General features: G+C 44.1%; 1 protein-coding gene across 1 annotated transcript in view; it reads right to left on the bottom strand.

The window, feature by feature from the left end:
• Positions 1-23310, bottom strand: part of rasa4 (RAS p21 protein activator 4) — a 188945-nt gene that overhangs the window by 60973 nt on the left and 104662 nt on the right. Inside the window, exons 6-8 of the mRNA XM_068008013.1 lie at positions 19667-19748; positions 11388-11522; positions 8052-8143 (exon numbers count right to left, since the gene is read on the bottom strand). Coding sequence (XP_067864114.1) covers positions 8052-8143; positions 11388-11522; positions 19667-19748 — 309 coding nt within the window. The remainder of the gene's footprint in view (positions 1-8051; positions 8144-11387; positions 11523-19666; positions 19749-23310) is intronic.

Genomic DNA, 23310 nt, shown 5'->3' with positions numbered 1-23310 from the left:
GTCTGAAAGTGCCACAAGATTATCAGGACAGAATATAATTTTTTTAGTTAATCTTCTTATACGTAATCCTAACCCTTCAGGGACTCCTGACTTTCAGTGTTCTGTTGGAATGATTATCTGTCATTCACCATCTGTCGGTAAGATTTCACAAAAAAAATCACTTCCTACTCAGGACTAAAATGCGTTGAAGGATGCTGAGGCAGAGGGCAGCTGCAACAAGCAAACTCTTCAGTGGCTTCTTGTCATCTGAATTCTCCTTCATTTCTATATTCCACAGATGATTGTGCATCCTAGACCAGCCTGCCTGCTGCCCTACATCTCAGTGTCTCACAGGGTAAGCATTGAACAGACTCCTCTTTTTTTGACAGCAGTCTTTCGCTGAGAGACCCCTCCCATACTCAGGTCTCATCAACATCTCAGAGGTTGATTGGACGCCATCTTTTTCTTTTCACAGAAACTCTTGCATTCGTTGTTGAGCACATAACGTGGCACTGGGTGACACCAAGAAAAGGGCCTCCACGAAGCCCCACTGCCTGGCACTAAACGAGAATAACCCGTTTTAAGAAGGGTCAGTCTTCTGTGCTCTACACAGAATAGAACCAGGAGCTCTAGGCCACATATGGTAGGGAGGGGAGGGGAGAAGGAATAAAGAAAGAACTTTCCTTTATATCGAGCGTTTCACAACCTCAGGATGCTCCAACACGCTTTACAGTCAATAAAGTGCCTTTTGAAGTGTTGTCACCGTTGTAATGTAGGAAGTTACAAATTCATTTAATTGGAAAATTCTTTATTACATTACACAACAGTGACTATTCTTCCAAAGTACTTCATTGGCTCTAAAGCACATTTGGAAGTCCTGAGATTGTGAAAGATGCTGTATAAAGGCAAGATCTTTCTTTATTCTTTAATTGGACACATAACATACAGTAAGAGTACTTCTCCTACAGTAATGTTCTAGGAACATAGGAACAGGAGGAGGCCATTCAGCCCCTCGAACCTGTTCCACCATTCAATTAGATCACGGCTGATCTGTATCTTAACTCCATCTACCTGCCTTGGTTCTGTAACCATTAATATCCTTGCATAACAAAAATCTATCAAAGCACTCTACAGCCAACAAAGTACTTTTAATAATGTACCTAAAATTGACAAACTGATTAATTCAAGAGTTTCTGGTGCAGATACTGTACATGGTTCACTTCTCCACCTTCTTAGCTAAATTATTTTTTCAGTGCACTCCACAATAGTTTCCGTACCAACGCTGCAGAGGTGAGGACCTAGCAGACATGGATCGGTCAGTATCTTTTCTTTCACTGGCCACAGTGAAGAAGTGTGGTTGGCACCAGATGAAATGTGAGACCCGTAACACTAGCAGAGCGAGAATGCCAGTCTCGATTGCTCTGTCAATACACAACCATGAAGAACTGAACCAATTCCTGAGCTACTCGCTTATATGTTATTTCAGTGAGTTTGGTGCGTTCTTAACCAGACCAGCAGGAGGACCATTTTCAACAGCAGATGTTCCACTAGTTGAGGGGAGGAGGCTTGGAGAGGAATAGAGGTGGATAAAGTAATAGACTTTTCAATGGTAATCACGTCTCCTGATCACAACGTTAGTAGGACTACATGGGCCAAGTCAGTTTGCCTTTTCTGGCAGCAGGTAACAGAAAATAAAGAGCTTACATTAACATCACACCTTTCATGCCCTCAGGATGTCCCAAAGTGCTTCACAGTCAATGAAGTTCTTTTGAAGTGTTGTTCTGTAGGTGAATGTGGCAGCCAATTTGCACACAGCAAGATCTCACAAAAAAACCTGTTGAGGCTAGGTCAATTGAAAATTTCACGGCTAAGATTGGTAGATTTTTGTTAGGCAAGGGTATTGAGGGATATGGAACCAAGACGGGTAAATGAAGTTAAGATACAGATCAGCCATGATCTAAATGAATGGCGGAACAGGCTCGAGGGGCTGAATGGCCTAGTCCTGTTCCTATGAAACTGGACCAGAAACCTGGAATTAGCAGTGTAAATGCCAGGAGATCCGAACCAGGCAAGCACCAATAGGAAAACGCCATCAACTCCAGCAGGACGAATACAGGCGTCTGTTTCTCCTGCTGCCAGGAAATGCCTGCAGGACATTTTCATAGCGAAGAGCTGACGGTTCGGGAGGTCAGAGGGAATACCCGGAATCTGGCACGGCAAAAAATAGGGACATTTAGAAATTGAGGAAGTGACTAAATTCACTGCACATCTCAATGTGTCACTATTACAGCTGAAAAAATATAATCTTGCGGGTTAGTCACAGAGCTGCTGTTTCTCGATTATAGCAAGGCCCGAGATCTGATCGTCATCCCTAATAGCTTTGAACGCATGAAGGCAACATGTCTTATGCTTTCAGCACCAGATATTTCAAAATTATATGAAAAGAGAGAATTGCACTCAAATCTGAAAATAAAAATATTCGTTTGTAAGCCTTCATGCATAGATAAAAAGATCAATTAATGCGATGATATTACTGAGTAGTTAATAGGAGGATGGTTCCAGTGAGATTTTTACCGTCACCACCTGCATGGTAGTTTGGCGGAGCACATTATCCACCTATTGTAGAAACCAATTCTCACCCCAATTAAATCAATGGGATGAAAACCACACAGATTTTAGAAGGGGTGGGTGATCCGTTCAACCAGATTACCGCCCAGGAGGTGAAGGTACAAAATTACAGTAATTAAAGTAATCAGCCTCAGATTTAGGATTTAGAGTTTGCATTGACAGTTTAGAAAACTGTAACAGGAAATGTTTGGAATTTAGGGATGAATCTAACGGTGACGTAAAATGCCTCATCGAAATATTAGATGCATGTGAACTAGATATTCCAGTGACTAATTCACAATATTTGCCCAAAAACAATGAGCACTGGCAGGTTCAAGGACTTTCTGGCCATCAGTTGTCAGTTTGCACACCATGACAGCAGAACAGACACCACAGTCTAATATTACTGTTGGTGATATTGATGAACAAATATTTAACGTACTCATGTGGCTTTCCTTTGTCTGCTATTTTAATGGAAGTGCCTCCATTAAAATGGCAACAACTTGTACTTATTAGGTGCCTTTTAGCATAATTAAACATTCCAAAGTGCATCCCAAGAGGTGAAAACGACCAGTCACTGAGCAGTAGTGGAGAGTTAAGAGAGATGACTGAAGACCAAGAGGCCAAAGGGTAGGTTTTGAAAAGATTTTTAGAGGACGACAGAGGAATGTCTTATAAATGTGTTAAGTGTTGATTTGCTAAAATCAACAGTAATTTCTACATTTATATTACAGTAAGACAGTTATCCAAATGTCAGGAGTAACACTCTTAAGGAAAGAAAGAAGAAAGAACTTGCATTCATATAGCGCCTTTCATTACCTCAGGACGTCCCAAAATGCTTTACAGCCAATTAAATACTTTTGAAGTGTAGTCACTATTGTAATGCAGGAAACGTGGCAGGCAATTTGTGCACAGCAAGGTCCCACAAACAGCAATTAAATTAATGATCAAATCATCTGTTTAAGATGGCGGTTGAGGGATAAATAATGGCCAGGACACCAGGGAGAACTCACTTCTTTGAATAGTGCCGTGGGATCTTTTATGTCCACCTGTTTAACATCTCACCTGAAAGGCAACACCTCTGACAGTGCAGCATTTCCTCAGTACTGTATTGAAGTGCCAGCCTAGGTTATGTGCTCAAGTCTCTTTAGTGGGACTTGAACCCATGACCTTCTGACTCAGAGGTGAGAGTGCTACATTAAGCTAAGGCTGACACTTACTTGAATATAAACTCTACACAACTGAAATAAATACTTGATTTTATTAACGTTAGTCCTGTTCACGCAGTCTTTCCTTCCCCCATTCTCTTTCTGCCCTTTGTGGGTTTGTTTAACTTTACTTTTATTTTCTTCCTACCTAATACATCCTCCTCTACAACTTTTCTTTTTGAAATACTTTTATTTACCCATTTGACTTTGCCATCAGAGTCCCACCATCCATTTCGGAGTTGGGGGACGTAGATTTTCGGATGGGAGTTAATTTCTGGTAGTTTGGGACTTCCGTTCACCCTGGAAATGCCCTCATGACCACAGTGGTATTTCTGGTCCTGGGACCATCTGCACGCGGGGAGCTGAGCTCCCAGGTCTCTGCCAAGGAGTTCCACCAGGCTGCGTGGAGCCTTGATGCTGTAGGCCCTGGGCCTGCTACAACAACAGCAAGAAGAACACAAACCTTTCATCTCTGGGACCTAGGTGCAAATTAAGGCCTGAATGAGAGTATGGAAGCCTCCTCTGTATTGACTGTAAGGTTCAATGTAAATGAGGTTTGGACAGTGTCAGCTCAGTGCCCAATGGGAATGGCCCTCAAAATTGCCTCTAATTTTAGCACCAACTGGCATCTCACTCATAGGCCCCAGGATGGCTGGTGTGGGTATAGGTCAATTGATTCATTTTGGGGATTTGGGCATCACTAGCAAGTCCTGCATTTATTGCCCATCCCTAGCTGCCCTTCAGAAGGTGGTGGTGGGCCTTCTTGAATCGCTGCAGTCCAGTGTGGTGAAGGTTCTCCCACAGTGCTGTTAGGTATGGAGTTCCAGGATTTCGACCCACTGACAATAAAAGAACGACAATAATGTGTCCAAGTTGGGATGTTATGTGATTTGGAAGTGATGGTGTTCCCATTTACCTTCTGCCCTTGTCCTTCTCGGTGGTAGAGGTCGCGGGTTTGGGAGACGCTGTTAAAGAAGCCTTGGAGAGTTGCTGCAGTGCATCTTATAGATAGTACACATTGCAGCCATGATACACCAGTGGAGGCGGGAATGGATGTTTAAGCCAATGGATGGGGTGCCGATCAAGCAGGCTACTTTGTCCTGGATGGTGTTGAGTTTCTCGATTTGTTGTTGCAGCTTCACCCATTCAGACAAGTGGAGAGCATTCCATTACACTCCTGACTTGTGCCTTGTGGAGAGGCATTCAGGAGTCAGGAGGTGAGCCACTCGGTGCAGAATACCCAGCCTCTGATCTACTCTAGTAGTCACGACATATATGTGGCTGGTCCAGTTGAATTTTTGGTCAATGGTGACTCCCAGGATGTTGATGGTGGGAAATTCGGTGTAGGTGATTCCAACGAATGTCAGGGTGGGTGGTTAGGCTCTCTCTTGTTGGAGATAGTTGTTACCTGGCACTTATGTGATGTGAATATTACTTGCCCCTTATCAGCCCAAGCCTGGATGTTGTCCAGGTCTTGCTGCATGCGGGCACGGACTGCTTCATTATCTGAGAAATTGCGAAAGGAGCTGTACACTGTGCAATCATCAGTGTAAAGTCCTATATCTGACCTTATGATGGAGGGAAGTTCATTGATGAAGATGGTTGGGCCTAGGATGCTGCCCTGAGGAACTCCTGCAGCGATGTCCTGGGGCTGAGATGATTGGCCTCCAAAAATGACAACCATCTCCCTTTGCGCTAGGGTATGACTCCAGCCACTGGAGAGTTTTCACCTAATCCCCATTGACTTCAGTTTTGCTAGGGCTCCTTGGTGCCACACTCGGTCGAGTGCTGCCTTGATGTCACACCCACCTCACCTTTGGAATTCAGCTTTTGTGTCCATGTTTGGACGAAGGCTGTAATAAGGTCTGGAGCCAAGTGGCCTTTTGACATGATTTATATTAAAAAATTGGGACAGAAGAAGCAGCTTTACTTTGTATCTAATCACCTATACCCAATCTTGATGTGGAGACTGGTGGCTGAAATGTTCCATTTCCAAGTGCATTTGTGATGAGCACAAATTTGGGCAGAAGAATGACGGTCCTTCCTTCCTATGGGGAGGGACAGCCAGGCTGCTCTCTTGCATCTTTCCTAGTACACAGTTATAGAGGCCTGCTTTCCTTCGTGGCTGGTGACTGGTGTATGGCTCAGGGCAACTGATGGGGGGAGGGGTGGGGGGGTGCTAAAGACGATTGAAACCGGAGGAGAAAATGAAAGGAAAAATATCATATTAAATTTAAACATAAAAAACCTTGAAATGACAGCAGTCAACAGGCAGATATGACTAAGAGATTAAATTTGCTCTTTCTTTTGAACTGCGGGCAAATCTCACAGATGGTCCATCAGAGCCGCATTTTGAAGCCTCCTTTATAGTGTAATTTGGGTAGATAGCTCTGGTAGCTGAAGTGAGATGACTCACCATTTGATGCCTGTCACTGAAGCTTTGTATAGTACGCATCATCTATGACCCACGCAATAACAGTGTGAGGCAATGGCTGATACTCCGAGTCTCGAGCACGTCAGTGATGTGCGAAGGCTGGAATTGATTTGGCCAGGATAAAAATTAAAACATTTAGTTTACCGTGAAGCAGTCATTTAATAGAAGTAATCGCACTGTTTCAGTCTGAAATTCTACAACTTCTTTCTCCCACTAGCTTCTGTTACCTCCCATTTCAGTATTATCATTTCACTAAATGAAATTAAAATGCACTATATGCAGCCACGTTAACCGTGGGAAAATAAAAAGATCACACATTTAGAAAACAAGTTGCTGGCACTGAGATTCTGCTCTGATATACACTCCTCAACTGCATTTAAATCTCGTAACACATTCTGTTATAACCTGTTATTGAAAACCTCTTGTTTGAACAACCTCCATTACTGTACATTTGTATAAAGCTCTGGTTAGACCCCATCTGGAGTACTGCATTCAGTTCTGGGCACCGCACCACAGGAAGGATATATTGGCCTTGGAGAGGGTGCAGCGCAGATTCATCAGAATGATACCGGGGCTAGAAGAGTTAAATAATGATGACAACTTGTATAGACTAGGATTGTATTCCCTTAAGTATAGAAGATTTAGGGGTGATCTAATTGAGGTGTTTAAGATGATTAAAGGATTTGATAGGGTAGATAGAGAGAAACTATTTCCTCTGGTGGAGGAGTCCAGAACAATGGGGTATAACCTTAAAATTAGAGCATGGCTGTTCAGGGTTAATGTCAGGAAGCACTTCTCTACTCAAAGTGCAGTGGAAATCTGGAACTCTCTCCCCCCAAAACGCTGTTGAGGCTAGGGGTAAATTGAAAATTTCAAGACTGAGATCAATAGATTTCTGTTAGGTAAGGGTATTAAGGGTTATGGAGCCAAGGTGGGTAAATGGGGTTAAGATACAGATTAACCATGATCTAATTGAATGGTGGAACAGGCTCAAGGGGCTGAATGGCCTACTCCTGTTCCTATGTTCCTATGTACTGGGGACATTCCCTTGTACCAAATTTTGGTATTGGGATCTCTACAAGAATCTCTAAGGACTTCCTGTAATAATAACCTGTTATTGGGTTTTATGGTCACCCTGTAATATTGGCAGGAGTTAGTGCAAGTGCTCGCACTAAAAGATCATCCATATAAAAAATTCCCCACATAAGGCTATCAAGCAAGTTCCAGGAGATCATATTACCTGTGACTAGGCAAACATAACTATCCTCTCCCTTCATAAAGCTCTGTACATAGAATTTACAACACAGAAACAGGCTATTTGGCCCAACTGATGCGTGAGCCTCCTCCCATATAGAGTACCTCTTCAGACGCTGCCTCTATATCCCTCTATTCCCTTCTCCCTTGTGTATGTGGTTGTACCTATACTTGCTACACATCAAGGGGAAGATTTTAACTTCCGCTGCCTGGTGGGTTTTCTGGCAATCTTGCTGCTTTCTTCCTAGTTCAGTCTCACTATTCACAATGGCCTGATTTCAGCAACTATCTCATTGGCCCGAGGATTGCTGTGGTCTCTTGGGTTTGGTTTTAAATCCGCTCCAAGTCAGCACCAATTTGGCAGCCTAGATAAATCACTCAAGTATGTGCACATGTTTCTGTGAGAGTCTCTGTGTGGTGCGTGCGTCTATACGTGATTGCACTTATGTGTATCTGCGTGTTTTCCAGATTTGCACCGTTTCTCACATTACATCAGAGTGCTTTACAGCAAGTGAGTGCCATATCTTGCAGTAAAGGAGGCAAGATGTTGTTCAGAAGAGGTGACTTACTCAGTCTCACTCTTTCGTGCCTTGTCAGGGAGCAGTAGGAACCAGCCTTCTTTCCGCTGAATCGCCAGGAGCTTGTTAATGTTGAATGCCACCTAGAGAGCAGAAGAAACAACAGACGATGAAAGCCCAGTCGCAGTCCGCAGTGATCCTCAAGCCACGACTCTTCTATTTAGACCATGCAGACCGACTACAGTGGCCTGTACCTTCCTACATCCCCAAGTGTCAGCTGTGGCTCAGTGGGTGGTAATTTTGCTTCTGAGTCAGCAGATCCCAAGTCCCACTCCATGAGACTTGAGCACATAATCCAGGCTGACACTACAGTACTGAGGGAGTCTTTCAGACAAGATGTTAAACCAAGGCCTGGTCTGCTCACTAAAACAGATTATCTGGTCATTACCTCATTCCTGTTTGTGGGACCTTGCCGTGCGTAAATTGGCTGCTGCATTTCCTACATTTCAACAGTGAATACACTTTATTAGAATAGTACTTCATTGGTTGTAAAGTGCTTTGGGACGTCCTGAGGTCGTGAAAGGCACTATATAACTGCAAGCTCTTTCTTTAAGTAACCAGGCAAATCCCACCATGGCAGTTTGAGAATGTGAATTCAGTTTAAAACACCTGAAAACTGACTGTGAAGTATCGGATTATCGTAAAAACCCAACTGGTTCACTCATGTTCTTTAGGGAAGGAAATCTGTTGTCTTTACCTGGTCTGGCCTATATATGACTCCAGTCCTACACCAACATGTTTAACTGTTAACTGCCCTAGCAAGCCATTGGGTTGTAAGGGAAACTTGGGATGGATAATAAATGCTGGCCTTGCCAGAGACGCCCACATCTCAAGAATGAAGAATGAAAAAATGTTTTCACTGTTAATGTCCCTGTGGAGTACAGACTCCCATCTTATGCTGTCACTTTAAAGATATACTTAATACAAATGTAGCTATTCTTTTCTCTCATTTTACATCACAGACTAGGACAGCATCAACAACCAATTTCCCCCCAATGTACACAAGAACAAATTGGAAAGTTTTTTTTAATATGAAAAATATATTGGAAAACATTTTCTAAGAATAGCAGCAAGTGATTTCTGTAATCTAATCATGGGATTGAGTTATCATAACTTTTATGAACTTTGTCTGACCCTCTCGATTACAGTAAAGCCTGTAGTCACACCCAGATACACAATATTCTCTATATAAACCATTAATGTTCACGTTGTAAATTCTGCCAATCGCACCATTACGAGTCACCAAATGCTAAGTATATGGGCGATTGACAGCATCCAATTATCTGAGCCAGTTAAATTCTGATGAAGGGTCACTTCCAGACCATTAACCTATTTTTCTCCTTCAGGCACCGATGGACCTGCTGTGCATTTCTATCATTTCGTTTCAGATTTCCAGAATTTGTGGGTTTCTTTTTACCAATTTTTGCATTATCTTTGTACTATGTAACTATTGCTCTAAATCTCAATTCAGAAGCTGTCTGGATAATTGCAGAGTTTCCTACATTGCAACAGTGACTACACTTCAAAAGTACTTCATTGGATGTAAACCCTTAGGTTATGAAAGGCGCTTTATAAATGCAAGTCTTACTTTTTTTTCCTTTTATATATTTTCATGATTCAATGGGGTTGAAAATTAAGATTCTGTTCCCAAATTAAAGAGTAAGTCCAGCAGTGGTGCACTCCTGGCACGGGCAGGGAGTCTCGATCGGCGGACCGTGGGTTCAAGATAGGCCCCCTACCATTAGAAGGACAATTCTGCGACATGCGCTACTGTCCGATGAGGCTCCGCCCCAGGAGTGCAGCATCACTGAATTTACTCTTAATAGCCGCCTTAAAACAACAAAAAGCATTTTCTTTCAAATCTGCTGACATTTATTTCTCTCTCCTTCCATCGTTTTGTTTCTTCATTCTATCTTTTAGTCCCTTTTCCTTTCTCAATAGGATAACTTTGGGGTTGCTACAGTCCCAATGGGGGAGCCACGCTCAGAGTGCATGGTTCAGAGGTCAGGCTGCAGTCCTGATTCTCTGGCCTGTACTCCCTCTGTGCACGGCTCCTCACTTAGAGCACGAGAGCCCTAAACTTACCCTTATATTCCTTTCACTCTTATTGGTTCCTTGTGCTTTACCCTCCCTATTTCTTCTTTACAGCTTTATTTCTTGACTGTTTATACAGGCCAAAAAGGTCAAGTACTCAACAGAACATGATGGTTCAATGATGTTGGGGCCCAGGAAAGGTCAGAGGCAATTTATGTGGAGGCAATATTTATTGGAAGGAGGGAGATGTGAAAACGACTGAGTATCTTGAAGTTTTGTTTATTTTTGGGATTTAAACACAACTTTTTCCCCAGAAGATAAAGTCCACGATGGGAGGTTACATCTGATCTGTGGAAGAAACATTCTTGATGGGATGAATGGGTTTTTGCCATTCCACACTTCCTTAAGGCACTTTTTCACTATAAGAGTACAGCCAGACGTTCTTCCTTGGCTGCCCTCCCGAAATGTAAATGAGCTGAGGTTTGGAGAACCAACAAGATCGTAGAGCTACAGGAACGGACCATTGGGTTAAAGGCAGTGGCTTTTTGAAGCCAAGGTGGAGAGCTGACCTCAGTGTTTGCACTCTGGGTCACTGCGTTCCACAGCAGAGCCCAGCATGCCTATAGAGACCAGCTCCTAACACCTGCTTTAAAAGTGGGAGAGTGACAGAGGGAAGTCATTCTCCCTAAAACAGTGCTCCAGAAGCTCAAGAGTAAAAGCATCTTTATTTTTATTTGTGTCTTTTCTCAAGACGGACTCATTATTTATGTCTTGTGGTCAATAAATACTTGTCAGCTGTGTCTCATTTGGTAGCACTCTCGCCTGTGAGTCAGAAGGCTATGGATTCAAGTCCCACTCCAGAGGCTTGAGCACATAATGCAAGCTGACATTTCAGTGCAGTACTGAGTGTTGCTGTCAGAGGTGCTGTATTATGGATGAGACATTAAACCAAGGCCCCCTCTGCCTGCTCAGATGGACGTAAAATATCTCATGGCACAATTCAAAGAAGAACAGAGGAGTTCTTCCTGGTCTCCTGGCCAACATTTATCCCTCAACCAACATCAACCAACTTTCTCATTGCTGTTTGTGGGACCTTGTTATTGGCTGCTATGTTTGCCTACAAAACAACAGTGATCCACTGACTGTGAAGCACTTTGGGACATCCTGAGGATGTGAAAGATGTTATATAAATGCAAGTTTTTTCTTAAGTATGAAAAAGTATTGAGTTAGCTGCAGCATCACTTAAAAATAACTGAAAGCTGCAAGCCAGATACTACATGAAGTGCTACCCACCTTTCCCAGGAAGTCATTTTTGCTGACCAGGTCCCAGTCCCACACCTCCACGTGTAATGTGTTCTCTGTGACTGTGTCATCCAGGACAAATTCAAATATCTCATTCCAGCGGGGGTAACAGGACTTTTTCACAACCTATATGAAGAAAATTCAGTATGAGGAGCTTTCGTTAGAGTTTAGCAAGACCCATAAAATGTGAAAGATTCCATCCACTGCAGCTAATCCAAGTATTGTGTTAAAAGCGCTGAATGGCAGCAAGGTACACAAGCAATAATGACAATCAAGCTTATATTTACTACAATATGCTACTAGATGCTCTTTCATTCACTAACAAAAGCGCAAGGTGGGTACGTAAAGGATAATTATTGCGTGACATTGTGGAACCTTGCTAGACACAAGATAGCACTATAAGGCTACAGGCCCAATTTTCTAACCTGTGCCTATCGTTAGCGAGGCTTCATGCCATAATGGAGCCGTCTAAAATTCGCCCAGTGGTCAATGGATAGAACATTGTGCTTATATCCGTGGAAACCAGATTTCCAACCAGCCCAGTCTGATGAGATGAAAGTCTACCATGTCTGCTAAACCTTAATGGTGTGAAATGAGATTGCAGATCTCCAACCTGGTTACTAGTGGATATGACTCCACTGCACAAAACTGCTCAATTCAGCGGAAATTGGCATTAAATGAGCAGTCCACAAAGATGGCTGACGTGTGGGAACTGGAAATGTTCATATTGGTTTAATGGGCAATGTTCTATGGAGATTAGCCTTAAGTCACAGTAAGGGAGCAGAACCAAAATTGGCAGTGTTTCACCCTCTGGTACTGATGTTCTTCACCTTGATGAAAGCATAAGTTCACCCAAAATATAAAGATTGAAAAGTTAGGAAGAACGTAGCTTACCCCAGGAAGACTGACCTTGCCACATTAATTTACACTACCATTGTTTACAATGGAAGGACGACAGCACCCATGGCAGATGTTCTGAGAATATTTCTTTCCTGGGTCTGATTTCTAATCAGAAAAGCTGGAACAAAAAGTTTGTGTTTGTCCAAGACTAGAGAAAGTGGGGTTGTTCTCCTTCGAGCAGAGAAGCTTAAGGGGAGATTTAATAGAGGCGTTCAAAATTATGAACGTTTTTGATAAAGTAAGGAAGAACTGTTTCCAGTGGCAGAAGGGTCGGTAACCAGAGGACACAGATTTAAGTTAATTGGCAAAAGAGCCAGAGGTGAGATGAGGAGAAATTTTATGCAGTGAGTTGTTATGATCTGGAATGCACTGCCTGAAAGGATGGTGGAAGTAGATTCAATAGTAACTTTCAAAAAAGGAACAAGAGATTGATTAAGTGGGGAAAAATAGAGTATGAGAGTAAACTTGCAAGGAACATAAAAGTGGAGTGTAAAAGCTTCTCCAAGTATGTAAAAAGAAAAAGATTAGTGAAGACAAATGGAGGTCCCTTACAGTCAGAAATGGCAGAGCAATTAAACAAATACTTTGGTTCTGTCTTCACAGAAGAGGACACAAATAACTTCCCAGATATGCTAGGGAACCAAGGGTCTAGTGAGAAGGAGGAATTAAAGGAAATTAGTATTAGTATAAAAATAGTGCTGGAGAAATTAATGGGACTGAAAGCCGATAAATCCCCAGGGCCTGATAATCTGCATCCCAGAGTAATAAAAGAGGTAGCCATGGAAATAGTGGATGCATTGGTTGTCATCTTCCAAAATTCTATAGATTATGGATCAGTTCCTGCAGATTGGAGGGTGGCAAATGTAACCCCACTATTTAAAAAAGGAGGGAGAGAGAAAACAGGGAAATGCATGTTAGCCTAACATCAGTAGTAGGGAAAATGCTAGAGTCTATTATAAAGGATGTGACAACAGGACACTTAGAAAATAACAACGGGATTAGACAAAGTCACCATGGATTTATGAAAGGGAAATCGTGTTTGACAAACCTACTGGAGTTTTGTGAGGATGTAACTGGTAGAATAGATAAGGGAGAACCAGTGGATGTCATAGAGAGTCATAGAGTTATATGGCACGGATAGAGGCCCTTCGGCCCATCGTGTCCGCACCGGCCATCAAGCCCTGTCTACTCTAATCCCATATTCCAGCATTTGGTCCGTAGCCTTGTATGCTATGGCATTTCAAGTGCTCATCCAAATGCTTCTTGAATGTTGTGAGGGTTCCTGCATCCACAACCCTTTCAGGCAGTGAGTTCCAGACTCCAAACACCCTCTGGGTGAAAAAGTTCTTTCTCAAATCCCCTCTAAACCTCCCGCCTTTTACCTTGAATCTATGTCCCCTTGTTATAGAACCCTCAACGAAGGGAAAAAGCTCCTTAGTATCCATCCTATCTGTGCCCCTCATAATTTTGTACACCTCAATCATGTCCCCCCTCAGCCTCCTCTGCTCCAAGGAAAACAAACCCAATCTTCCCAGTCTCTCTTCATAGCTGAAGCGTTCCAGCCCTGGTAACATCCTGGTGAATCTCCTCTGCACCCTCTCCAAAGCGATCACATCCTTCCTGTAGTGTGGCGACCAGAACTGCACACAGTACTCCAGCTGTGGCCTAACCAGTGTTTTATACAGCTCCATCATAACCTCCTTGCTCTTATATTCTATGCCTCGGCTAATAAAGGCAAGTATCCCATATGCCTTCTTTACCACCTTATCTACCTGTTCCGCCGCCTTCAGGGATCTGTGAACTTGCACACCAAGATCCCTCTGACCCTCTGTCTTGCCTAGGGTCTTCCCATTCATTGTGTATTCCCTTGCCTTGTTAGTCCCTCCAAAGTGCATCACCTCGCACTTTTCCGGGTTAAATTCCATTTGCCACTGTTCCGCCCATCTGACCAACCCATTTATATCGTCCTGCAGACTGAGGCTATCCTCCTCGCTATTTACCACCCTACCAATTTTTGTATCATCAGCGAACTTACTGATCATACCTTTTACATTCATATCCAAGTCATTAATGTAGACCACAAACAGCAAGGGACCCAGCACCGATCCCTGTGGTACCCCACTGGCCACAGGCTTCCAGTCACAAAAACAACCTTCGACCATCACCCTCTGCCTTCTGCCACTAAGCCAGTTTTGTATCCAAAGTGCCAAGGCACCCTGGATTCCATGGGCTCGTACCTTCTTGACCAGTCTCCTGTGGGGGACTTTATTGAAGGCCTTACTGAAATCCATGTATACCACATCCACTGCGTTACCCTCATCCACACGCCTAGTCACCCCCTCAAAAAATTCAATCAAATTAGTCAGACATGATCTTCCCTTGACAAAGCCATGTTGACTATCCCTGATTAATCCTTGCTTCTCCAAGTGGAGACTAATTTTGTCCTTCAGAACTTTTTCCAATAATTTTCCTACCACTGATGTTAGGCTCACTGGCCTGTAGTTCCCCGGTTTTTCCCTACTGGTGATGTGGTGTATTTGGATTTCCAGAAGGCCTTTGATAAAGTCCCACATAATAGGTTAGTGTGCAAAATTAAAGCACGTGGGATTGGGGGTAATATACTGGCATGGATTGAAAATTGGTTAACAGACAGGAAACAGAGAGTCGGAATAAATCGGTTTTTTTTGGGGTGGCAGGCGGTGACTAGTGGGGTACCACAGGGATCAGTGCTTGGGCCTCAGCTATTCACAATATATATCAATGATTTGGATGAGGGAACCAAATGTAATATTTCCAAGTTTACTGATGACACAAAACTAGGTGGGATTGTGAGTTGTGAGGAGGATGCAAAGAGGCTTCAAGGCAATTTAGACAAGTTGAGTGAGTGGGCAAATACATGGCAGATGCAGTATAAGGTGGATAAATGTGAAGTTATCCACTTCGGAAGAAAAAACAGAAAGGCAGAGTATTATTTAAATGGTGATAGATTGGGAAATGTTGATGTACAAAGGGACCTGGGTGCCCTTGTGCAGCAGTCACTGAAAGCAAACATTTAGGTGCAGCAAGCAGTTAGGAAGGCAAATGGTATGTTGGCCTTCATTGCAAGAGGGTTTGAGTACAGGAGCAAGGATGTCTTACTGCAGTTATACAGGGCTTTGAGACCACATCTGGAGTATTGTGTGCAGTTTTGGTCTCCTTACCTAAGAAAGGATATACCTGCCATAGAGGGAGTGCAGCAAAGGTTCACCAGACTGATTCCTGGGATGGCAGGACTGTCATATGAGGAGAGATTGGGTTGAATAGGCCTGTATTCACTATAGTTTAGAAGAATGAGAGGGGATCTCATTGAAACATATAAAATTCTGACAGGGCTAGACAGACTGGATGCAGGGAGGATGTTTCCCCTGGCTGGGGGGTCTGGAACGAGGGGTCACAGTCTCAGGACACTGGGTAGGACATTTAGGACTGAGATGAGGAGACATTTTTTCACTCAGAGGGTGGTGAACCTGTGGAATTCTCTACCACAGAAGGCTGTGGAGGCCACGTCACTGAATATATTTAAGAAGGAGAGAGATAGATTTCTAGACACAGAAGGCATCAAGGGGTATGGGGAGAGAGCGGGAATATGGTATTGAGATCGAGGATCAGCCATGATCATATTGAATGACGGAAAGGCTCGAAGGGCTGAATGGCCTACTCCTGCTCCTATTTTCTATGTTTCTATGTTGCAAAAGGGAATTGGATAAATACTTGAAAGGGAGAAAATTGCAGGGCTTTGGGGAAGAGCAGGGGAGTGGGACTAATTGGATAGCTCTTTCAAAGAGCCGGCACAGGCACGATGGGCCAAATGCCCTCCTTCTGTGCTGTAAGATTTTATGATTCTCTAAAAGCACCAGTACTTTTTTTTATGATTGACGTCAAGACTGGCCAGTCAGAGATGAAAAAACAGCTTCCTTTTTGTAAGCTGCGCCATCCCTGCCTAGTCCTATACTAGAATGAGGAGACAGTGGCAGCCTTTAACTGCATTCTGGGAGTTGTAGCCCACCGCTGTGATGTGCACAGAATGATTCTGGTACATTCTGGAGCCGGTTACTTGGTCGAACTTCTTTACTCAGAAACCTGGGTGGATGCATCAAAGGTCAAGACACTTGTAACCCAGGGATAAGGCTCCAAATGAAAGCATTTGTGAAGAAATTTCAAACACACTAAAATCAACTGTAGAAGGTAAGCTTGATAGCATTATTGTGAAATATTTACTCTCTTGTTTTACTTATGTAATAAATCTATGGGCCTATATTTGTCTGCTTAGCACTCTGATTTGGCGCACTAACAAGGCAGTATAGGTTGGGAAATCCAGCGGAAATCAGTTCTGTCGGATTCCTGCTACTGTTGCCAACTCCCCAGAATTGTCCTGGAGTCTCCAGGAATTAAGGATTCATCTCGTCGACGGTGCTGTGAGCAAACCAGAAGTAATATAGGGGCATTACAAAAAAAGGTGTGTTTTTTTTTCATTTTCTTTGAACACTTTCATTTATTAGTTATAAATATAATGAAAATGGGGACAAAAGGGTTTGTGACTGGGAGGGGCAGGGTGGTTGGAGGTGGGAGGTCATCTGATGAAACCTCCCGGAATACATCCAACCAGAGTTGGCAACCCTAATTCCTGCTGGTTTTGGACCCGCTAAATCCTCCAGTCGGGCCTGGTCCAAGCATCTGAAGCTCCTGTCTGAAGCAGGCGGGAGCTACAGTTGTGTATGCAAGAGGGGCGGGGAAGGGGTGAGTGCCATTTTCCAGCCTCCAGGCATACTGGACATTGAGTCCCCAGCACGACCATGGAAACGTAAACCCAGTGGGATGGAAGCCTGGGGCAGACCGCAGACAGGAGGGCCTTTCAAAGACCCACCGATTTAAAAGGTACGTAAGTTAGGCCTTTCCCAGGCCCTCCTTGAAATTTATTTTTCCAGCTCGCATAAGCCTTCCTGTCAATTGCTGATATTTATTTATTTGCCCTGAGCTCCCTTTACTGACACCGGAGGGTTTGCCACTGAGGATCCTCCATGTTCAGAGGAGAGATGCCAGGCATGACAAGCTGCCCTTGAGGTGCACACCGCATCTCAAGCGCAAGAGCATGGAATGTAGAAAGAAGTCCCAAAGCTAATGGAATGTTGATCTTTATCTCAAGGGGGCTGGAATATAAAAGTGAGGAAGTGGTGCTTCAGTTGTACAGAGCCTTGGTCAGACTCCATCTAGAATATTGCGTTCAGTTTTGGGCACCGCACCTCAGGAAGAATATATTGGCCTTGGAGGGGGTTCAGTGCAGTTTCACCAGAATGATACCAGGGCTAAATTATGAGGACAGGTTGCATAAACTTGGCTTGAATTCCCTTGAAAGGTGACCTGATTGAGGTGTTTAAAATGTTAAAAGGATTCGATAGGGTAGATACAGAGAGACTATTTCCTCTGGTGGGGGAATAAAGAACGAGGGGACATAAGCTTAAAATTGGAGCTAGGCCATTTAGGAGGGAAATCAGGAAGCACTTTTTCACACAAAGGGTATTGGAAATCTGGAATTCTCTCCCCAAAAGACTCAGGATGCTGGGACAGTTGGAGTTTTCAAGGCTGAGATAGATAGACTTTTGTTAGGTAAGGCTATCTAGGGATATGGAACTAGGTCGGGTAAATAGAATTGAGGTACAGATCAGCCCTGATCTAATTGAATGCTGGAGCAGGTTCAAGGGGCTGAATGGCCTACTCCTGTTTCTGTGTTCCTGTATAACACCAGCTCGACTTCACAGCCATCAAAGAGGAGATCAGGTGCTGGGCTGCACTGTCGCTGGTTCAGCCTGTACCATGGGCTCCCATTTCCTTCATCTTGGCCTGCCACTTCTTATTCCCCTGCTCTGTCAGCCTTGGCAGAGGCTGCTGATGGGTTGAGATATCTTTTCATGCGCTCCAGAAACGTTCTAATTTTTTGTCCCCTTCACACACTCTCCTTTAATTGTCCCACCCTTTTAAATTTGACTTGCACACAATTCTCCACTCCTACCAATAGTGTCACCTGAGTTTGCACCTGGAGTTGTGCATAATTATGCAACTGAGGTTGGACCGGAGAATTGAGTTATTGTGAGTTATTGTGAGTTATTTTATCTAATTAATAAAATAAGTTTTAAACTAGAGATTGCTATTTTAATTACCAATAGAAATCATTGAATCAAATGGGTCTTTGTTTGGATGAAATCAATGAATGTGGTTCTATAATGGGAAAAGTAGTTTGTAAATGAAACTGGAGGAGCAGTTTTCTGTAAGCTTATTAGCGAAGAACCAATGCCTCAAATTTAAAACTCTCATCGTTGTGTTTGGGTCACTTCATGGCCTTGCCCCTCCCCATCTCCGTAAACTTCTCCAACCCTACTGAGAAATCTCTGTTCTTCTGATTCTGGCCTCTTGTACATCCCCCACTACCTTTGCCCCACCATTGACGGCCGTGCCTTCATCCATCTAGACCCTAAGCCCTGGAATTCCCTCTCCAAACCTCTCCTCCTTTAAAACCCTCTTTAAAATCCAATCTGACCAAACTTTTGGCCACCCCTCCTAATATATCCTTCATTGGCTCGACATCCATTTTTGTCTGATTTTGCACCTGTGAAATGCCTTGTGACATTTTTCTACATTAAAGACACTACATAAATGCAAGTTGTTGAATCTCAGCTGGCATCGCTCACCGTGAGTCAGAGGATACAGTCACCCCCATTTTGATCTAACTCGCTCGGCGGGAATGATGTGTCCTCAGGCCAGATGCCCGTTTTACACCCTGCCTGAATTTTTGATCCATTGATGTCAATGCAGCGTAAATTTGTGCGAAGTGTAAAACGAACATCTCCATCCAGACCTGCCCCGCTCCCACCAGGCAGGGCTAGTGTAACTTCAGGATATATTATGGAGAGAAACAGCAAGATCAGGGGGCTGAAAGGTTGTGCATGTTTGGTGAGCCCCAAAAGGCAGTGAGGGGCAAAGCATTGCAAGTGCTCTATGTTGAAAAAGACAATGTGAAAGGTAATAGAGCTAGGGCAGGAGGGAAGAGCGGGTGAGAAGGCCGAGGACAACAGACACTCGAGGAGTGGCGAGACAAAGGGAAGTGCGGTGAGGATATCATGGAATATAGTATCATTTAGTGTAATCTGTTTATATTAGCCTGCTGGTTATATAGCGGTATAGGGAATTTGATTAGCACCAGAACAACTCACCACGTGTTACTCAATATCCAAAATGAGGGTATTAAATGACACGTTATTAACACTTTCAACAGGAGCTGGTCAATTCTGAACCGTTCACTCATCCCCATTGGCGCAGAAGGAACTGGTTGGACTCACAGAGCTTTCTTGGGTCTTCCCGTTGTACCGCACTCTCACAAAGGGATCCGAAGCTCCATTTAGATCTTTCCGAGCCAGGTTTCTGAAAAGAAAAAGAAAAACTTACATTTATATAGCGCCTTTCATGACTTCAGAACGTCCCAAACGCTTTACAGCCAAGTTGCAGTGAACTGAGTGCCATTGCTGGAAGCCTGGGGAAGGTAGAAGACCCATTTTTTTTGGCAAGGGCTGGTGGCTGATAAATGGAAGGACAGCAAATAAAAATGCCTTTTTTAAAAATGGTTTAAAAACCTTTAGAATGGTTTAAACATGTCATTGACTACAATAAAACAATCTACAAATGTCTTATTTTGTACAAGACATAAAACAAAATGTCTACTTTTTTTTATTCCTTCATGGGATGTGGGTGTCGCTGGCAAGGCCAGCATTTATTGCCCATCCCTAATTGCCCTTGAGAAGGTGGTGGTGAGCTGCCTTCTTGAATCGCTGCAGTCTGTGTGATGAAGGTTTTCGCACAGTGCTGTTAGGTAGGGCGTTCCAGGATTTTGACCCGGCGACGATGAAGGAACGGCGATATATTTCCAAGTCAGGATGGTGTGTGACTTGGAGGGGAACGTGCAGGTGGTGATGTTCTCATGTGCCTGCTGCCCTTGTCCTTCTAGGTGGTAGAGGTTGTGGGTTTGGGAGGTGTTGTCGAAGAAGCCTTGGCAAGTTGCTGCAGTGCATCCTGTGGATGGTACACACTGCAATCACGGTGCACCGGTGGTGAAGGGAGTGAATGTTCAAGGTGGTGGATGGGGTGCCAATCAAGCGGGCTGCTTTGTCCTGGTTGGTGTCGAGCTTCTTGAGTGTTGTTGGAGCTGCACTCATCCAGGCAAGTGGAGAGTATTCCATCACACTCCTCACTTGTGCCTTGTAGATGGTGGAAAGACTTTGGGGAGTCAGGAGGTGAGTCACTTGCCGCAGAATACCCAGCCTCTGACCTGCTGTTGCAGCCACAGTATTTAAGTTTCTGGTCAATGGCGACCCCCAGAATGTTGTTGGTGGGGGATGCAGCGATGGTCATTGAATGTCAAGGGGAGGTGGTTAGACTCTCTTGTTGGAGATGGTCATTGCCTGGCACTTGTCTGGCGCGAATGTTACTTGTCACTTATCAGCCCAAGCCTCGATGTTGTCCAGGTCTTACAGCATTCGGGCACCGACTGCTTCATTATCTGAGGAATTGCGAATGGAACTGAACAGTGTGCAATCGTCAGCGAACAGCCCCACTTCTGACCTTATGATGGAGGGAAGGTCATTAATGAAGCAGCTGAAGATTGTTGGGCCTAGGACATTGCCCTGAGGAACTCCTGCAGCAATGTCCTGGGGCTGAGATGATTGGCCTCCAACAACCACTATCATCTTCCTTTGTGCTAGGTATGACTCCAGCCACTGGAGAGTTTCCCCCCTAATTCCCATTGACTTCAATTTTACTAGGACGCCTTGATGCCACACTCGGTCAAATGCTGCCTTGATGTCAATGGGAAGTCACTCTCACCTCACCTCTGGAATTCAGCTCTTGTGTCCATGTTTAGACCAAGACTGTAATGAGGTCTGGGGCCGAGTGGTCCTGGCCGAACCCAAACTGAGCATCGCTGAACAGGTTATTGGTGAGTAAGTGCCGCTTGATAGCACTGTCGACGACATCTTCCATCACTTTGCTGATGATTGAGAGTAGACAGATGGGGCGGTAATTGGCCGGATTGGATTTGTCCTGCTTTTTGCGGATAGGACATATCTGGGCAATTTTCCACATTGTCGGGTAGATGCCAGTGTTGTAGCTGTACTGGAACAGCTTGGCTAGAGGTGCGGCTAGTTCTGGAGCACAAGTCTTCAGCACTACAGCCGGGATGTTGTGGGGCCCATGGCCTTTGCTGTATCCAGTGCACTCAGCTGTTTCTTGATATCACGTGGAATGAATTGAATCGGCAGAAGGCTGGCTTCTGTGATGGTGGGGGTCTCAGGAGGAGGCCGAGATGGATCATCCACTTGGCACTTCTGGCTGGTTGCAAACGCTTCAGCCTTGTCTTTTGCACTCATGTTCTGGGCTCTGCCATCATTGAGGATGGGGATGTTCACGAAGCCTCCTCCTCCTGTTAGTTGTTTAACTGTCCACCACCATTCACGACTACTGTGACTCTCTCAGGGTTAAAACATGCACCCAATTCAGTAAGGATTACCGGGGTATTTCAGCATGACAAACACAATTGACAAGATTAGAATTCCTCACAACACACTGAGAGCGCGAGAGACTAACAAAGGCCTGAGCGTTCTGTCATTCTGTTTCCTAATTTGCCCCAAGTGTAGAACATGCCCTTTGCAACTGTGGCATGGAGAAGTGAAAGGGGTTTGTTGAGAGAGTGGTAGACGATTAGGCTGGAAAAAAAAGAAAAGTGAATAATGCAACTTCTCTGAGTATTCCACCTCCCCCCCGATTTAAAAATAGCTCTATGTAATTTGACATTGTGACAAGCACAGAACTTCCACAGGGACATGTCCTAATGATTTGTTACAGGAGCCCTTTTTACAACCTGACTCATAACCAGCGCATGATCCAAACTCGCCAGAGGTGGCCTGATGTATTTTTTTTCCCATTGGATCAAGTGGCTGGAGATGTGGCAGTCACATGGACTATTCGTGGGATAACGCAGACCATATTTATCTTTGCATTGGGTTTTAGAAATTCAGATCACTAGCTCACACAGCAACCCATTAAAATACATCCAGTCCCTGGACTGTCTCTCATTAATGGATTTCTCCTCTGAGGCAACTAATGAAGCAACGTGCAGTTGGAGACTTGCCTGCAACAGTGCAAACTGCTGCTGAAATGTATAACTTGCAGGGTTCAAGGCTCCTGAATGGCTAATTGAAAAGTTGATTAACTCTTGACTTGACTGTTACAGTTTAGAACAGTGAGCAGAGTCTATGCTGATACAATTGAGCCAGAATTTGCTGCCAAAATAAGGGCGAGTTTAATGGCGGTCGCCGTTATTAATGTGTAAATCGTCCAGCAACTTGCAATGAGGAAGAGATACCCTGTGAATTGCGAATCGCCACAAGTTGCTGGACGATTTGCGCTGCTCCACCGTTAGCCTCTTTAAAACAACATCTCGCCCTCAACCTCCCTGTAAGTTTTAAGAAATTGCTGCATTTGTGCATTAATTACTAATTAATCTCGCCGCAGAAAGTTAGGGCTGGTAATTAACAATGTAAGTACCTTTTTAAATGAGGAGATTTATGATACTGCAATGCCAATCAACCTCTCCGGCTCAGAAAGGGAACAATTTAAATCGTGGAGTCTCATATTGTTAGTGCAGTGAAGAAGTCACAAGTTCGAGCACAACTTCTTCACTGCACAGGATCTCCAACCAACGCTATACACCAGATACATCGACATTTTCTTCCTATGGACCCACGGCGAAGAATCACTGAAGAGACTACACGATAACATCAACAAGTTCCATCCCACCATCAAACTCACCATGGACTACTCCTCAGAATCGGTTTCTTTCTTGGACACACAAATCTCCATCAAAGACGGGCACCTCAGCACCTCACTCTACCGCAAGCCCACGGACAACCTCATGATGCTCCACTTTTCCAGC

Source organism: Heptranchias perlo, chromosome 28 (assembly GCF_035084215.1).
Source record: "Heptranchias perlo isolate sHepPer1 chromosome 28, sHepPer1.hap1, whole genome shotgun sequence".
Taxonomy (NCBI): Eukaryota; Metazoa; Chordata; class Chondrichthyes; order Hexanchiformes; family Hexanchidae; genus Heptranchias; species Heptranchias perlo.
Note: the sequence above shows the minus strand (reverse complement) of the source record. Positions and strands in the feature narration are given on the sequence as shown.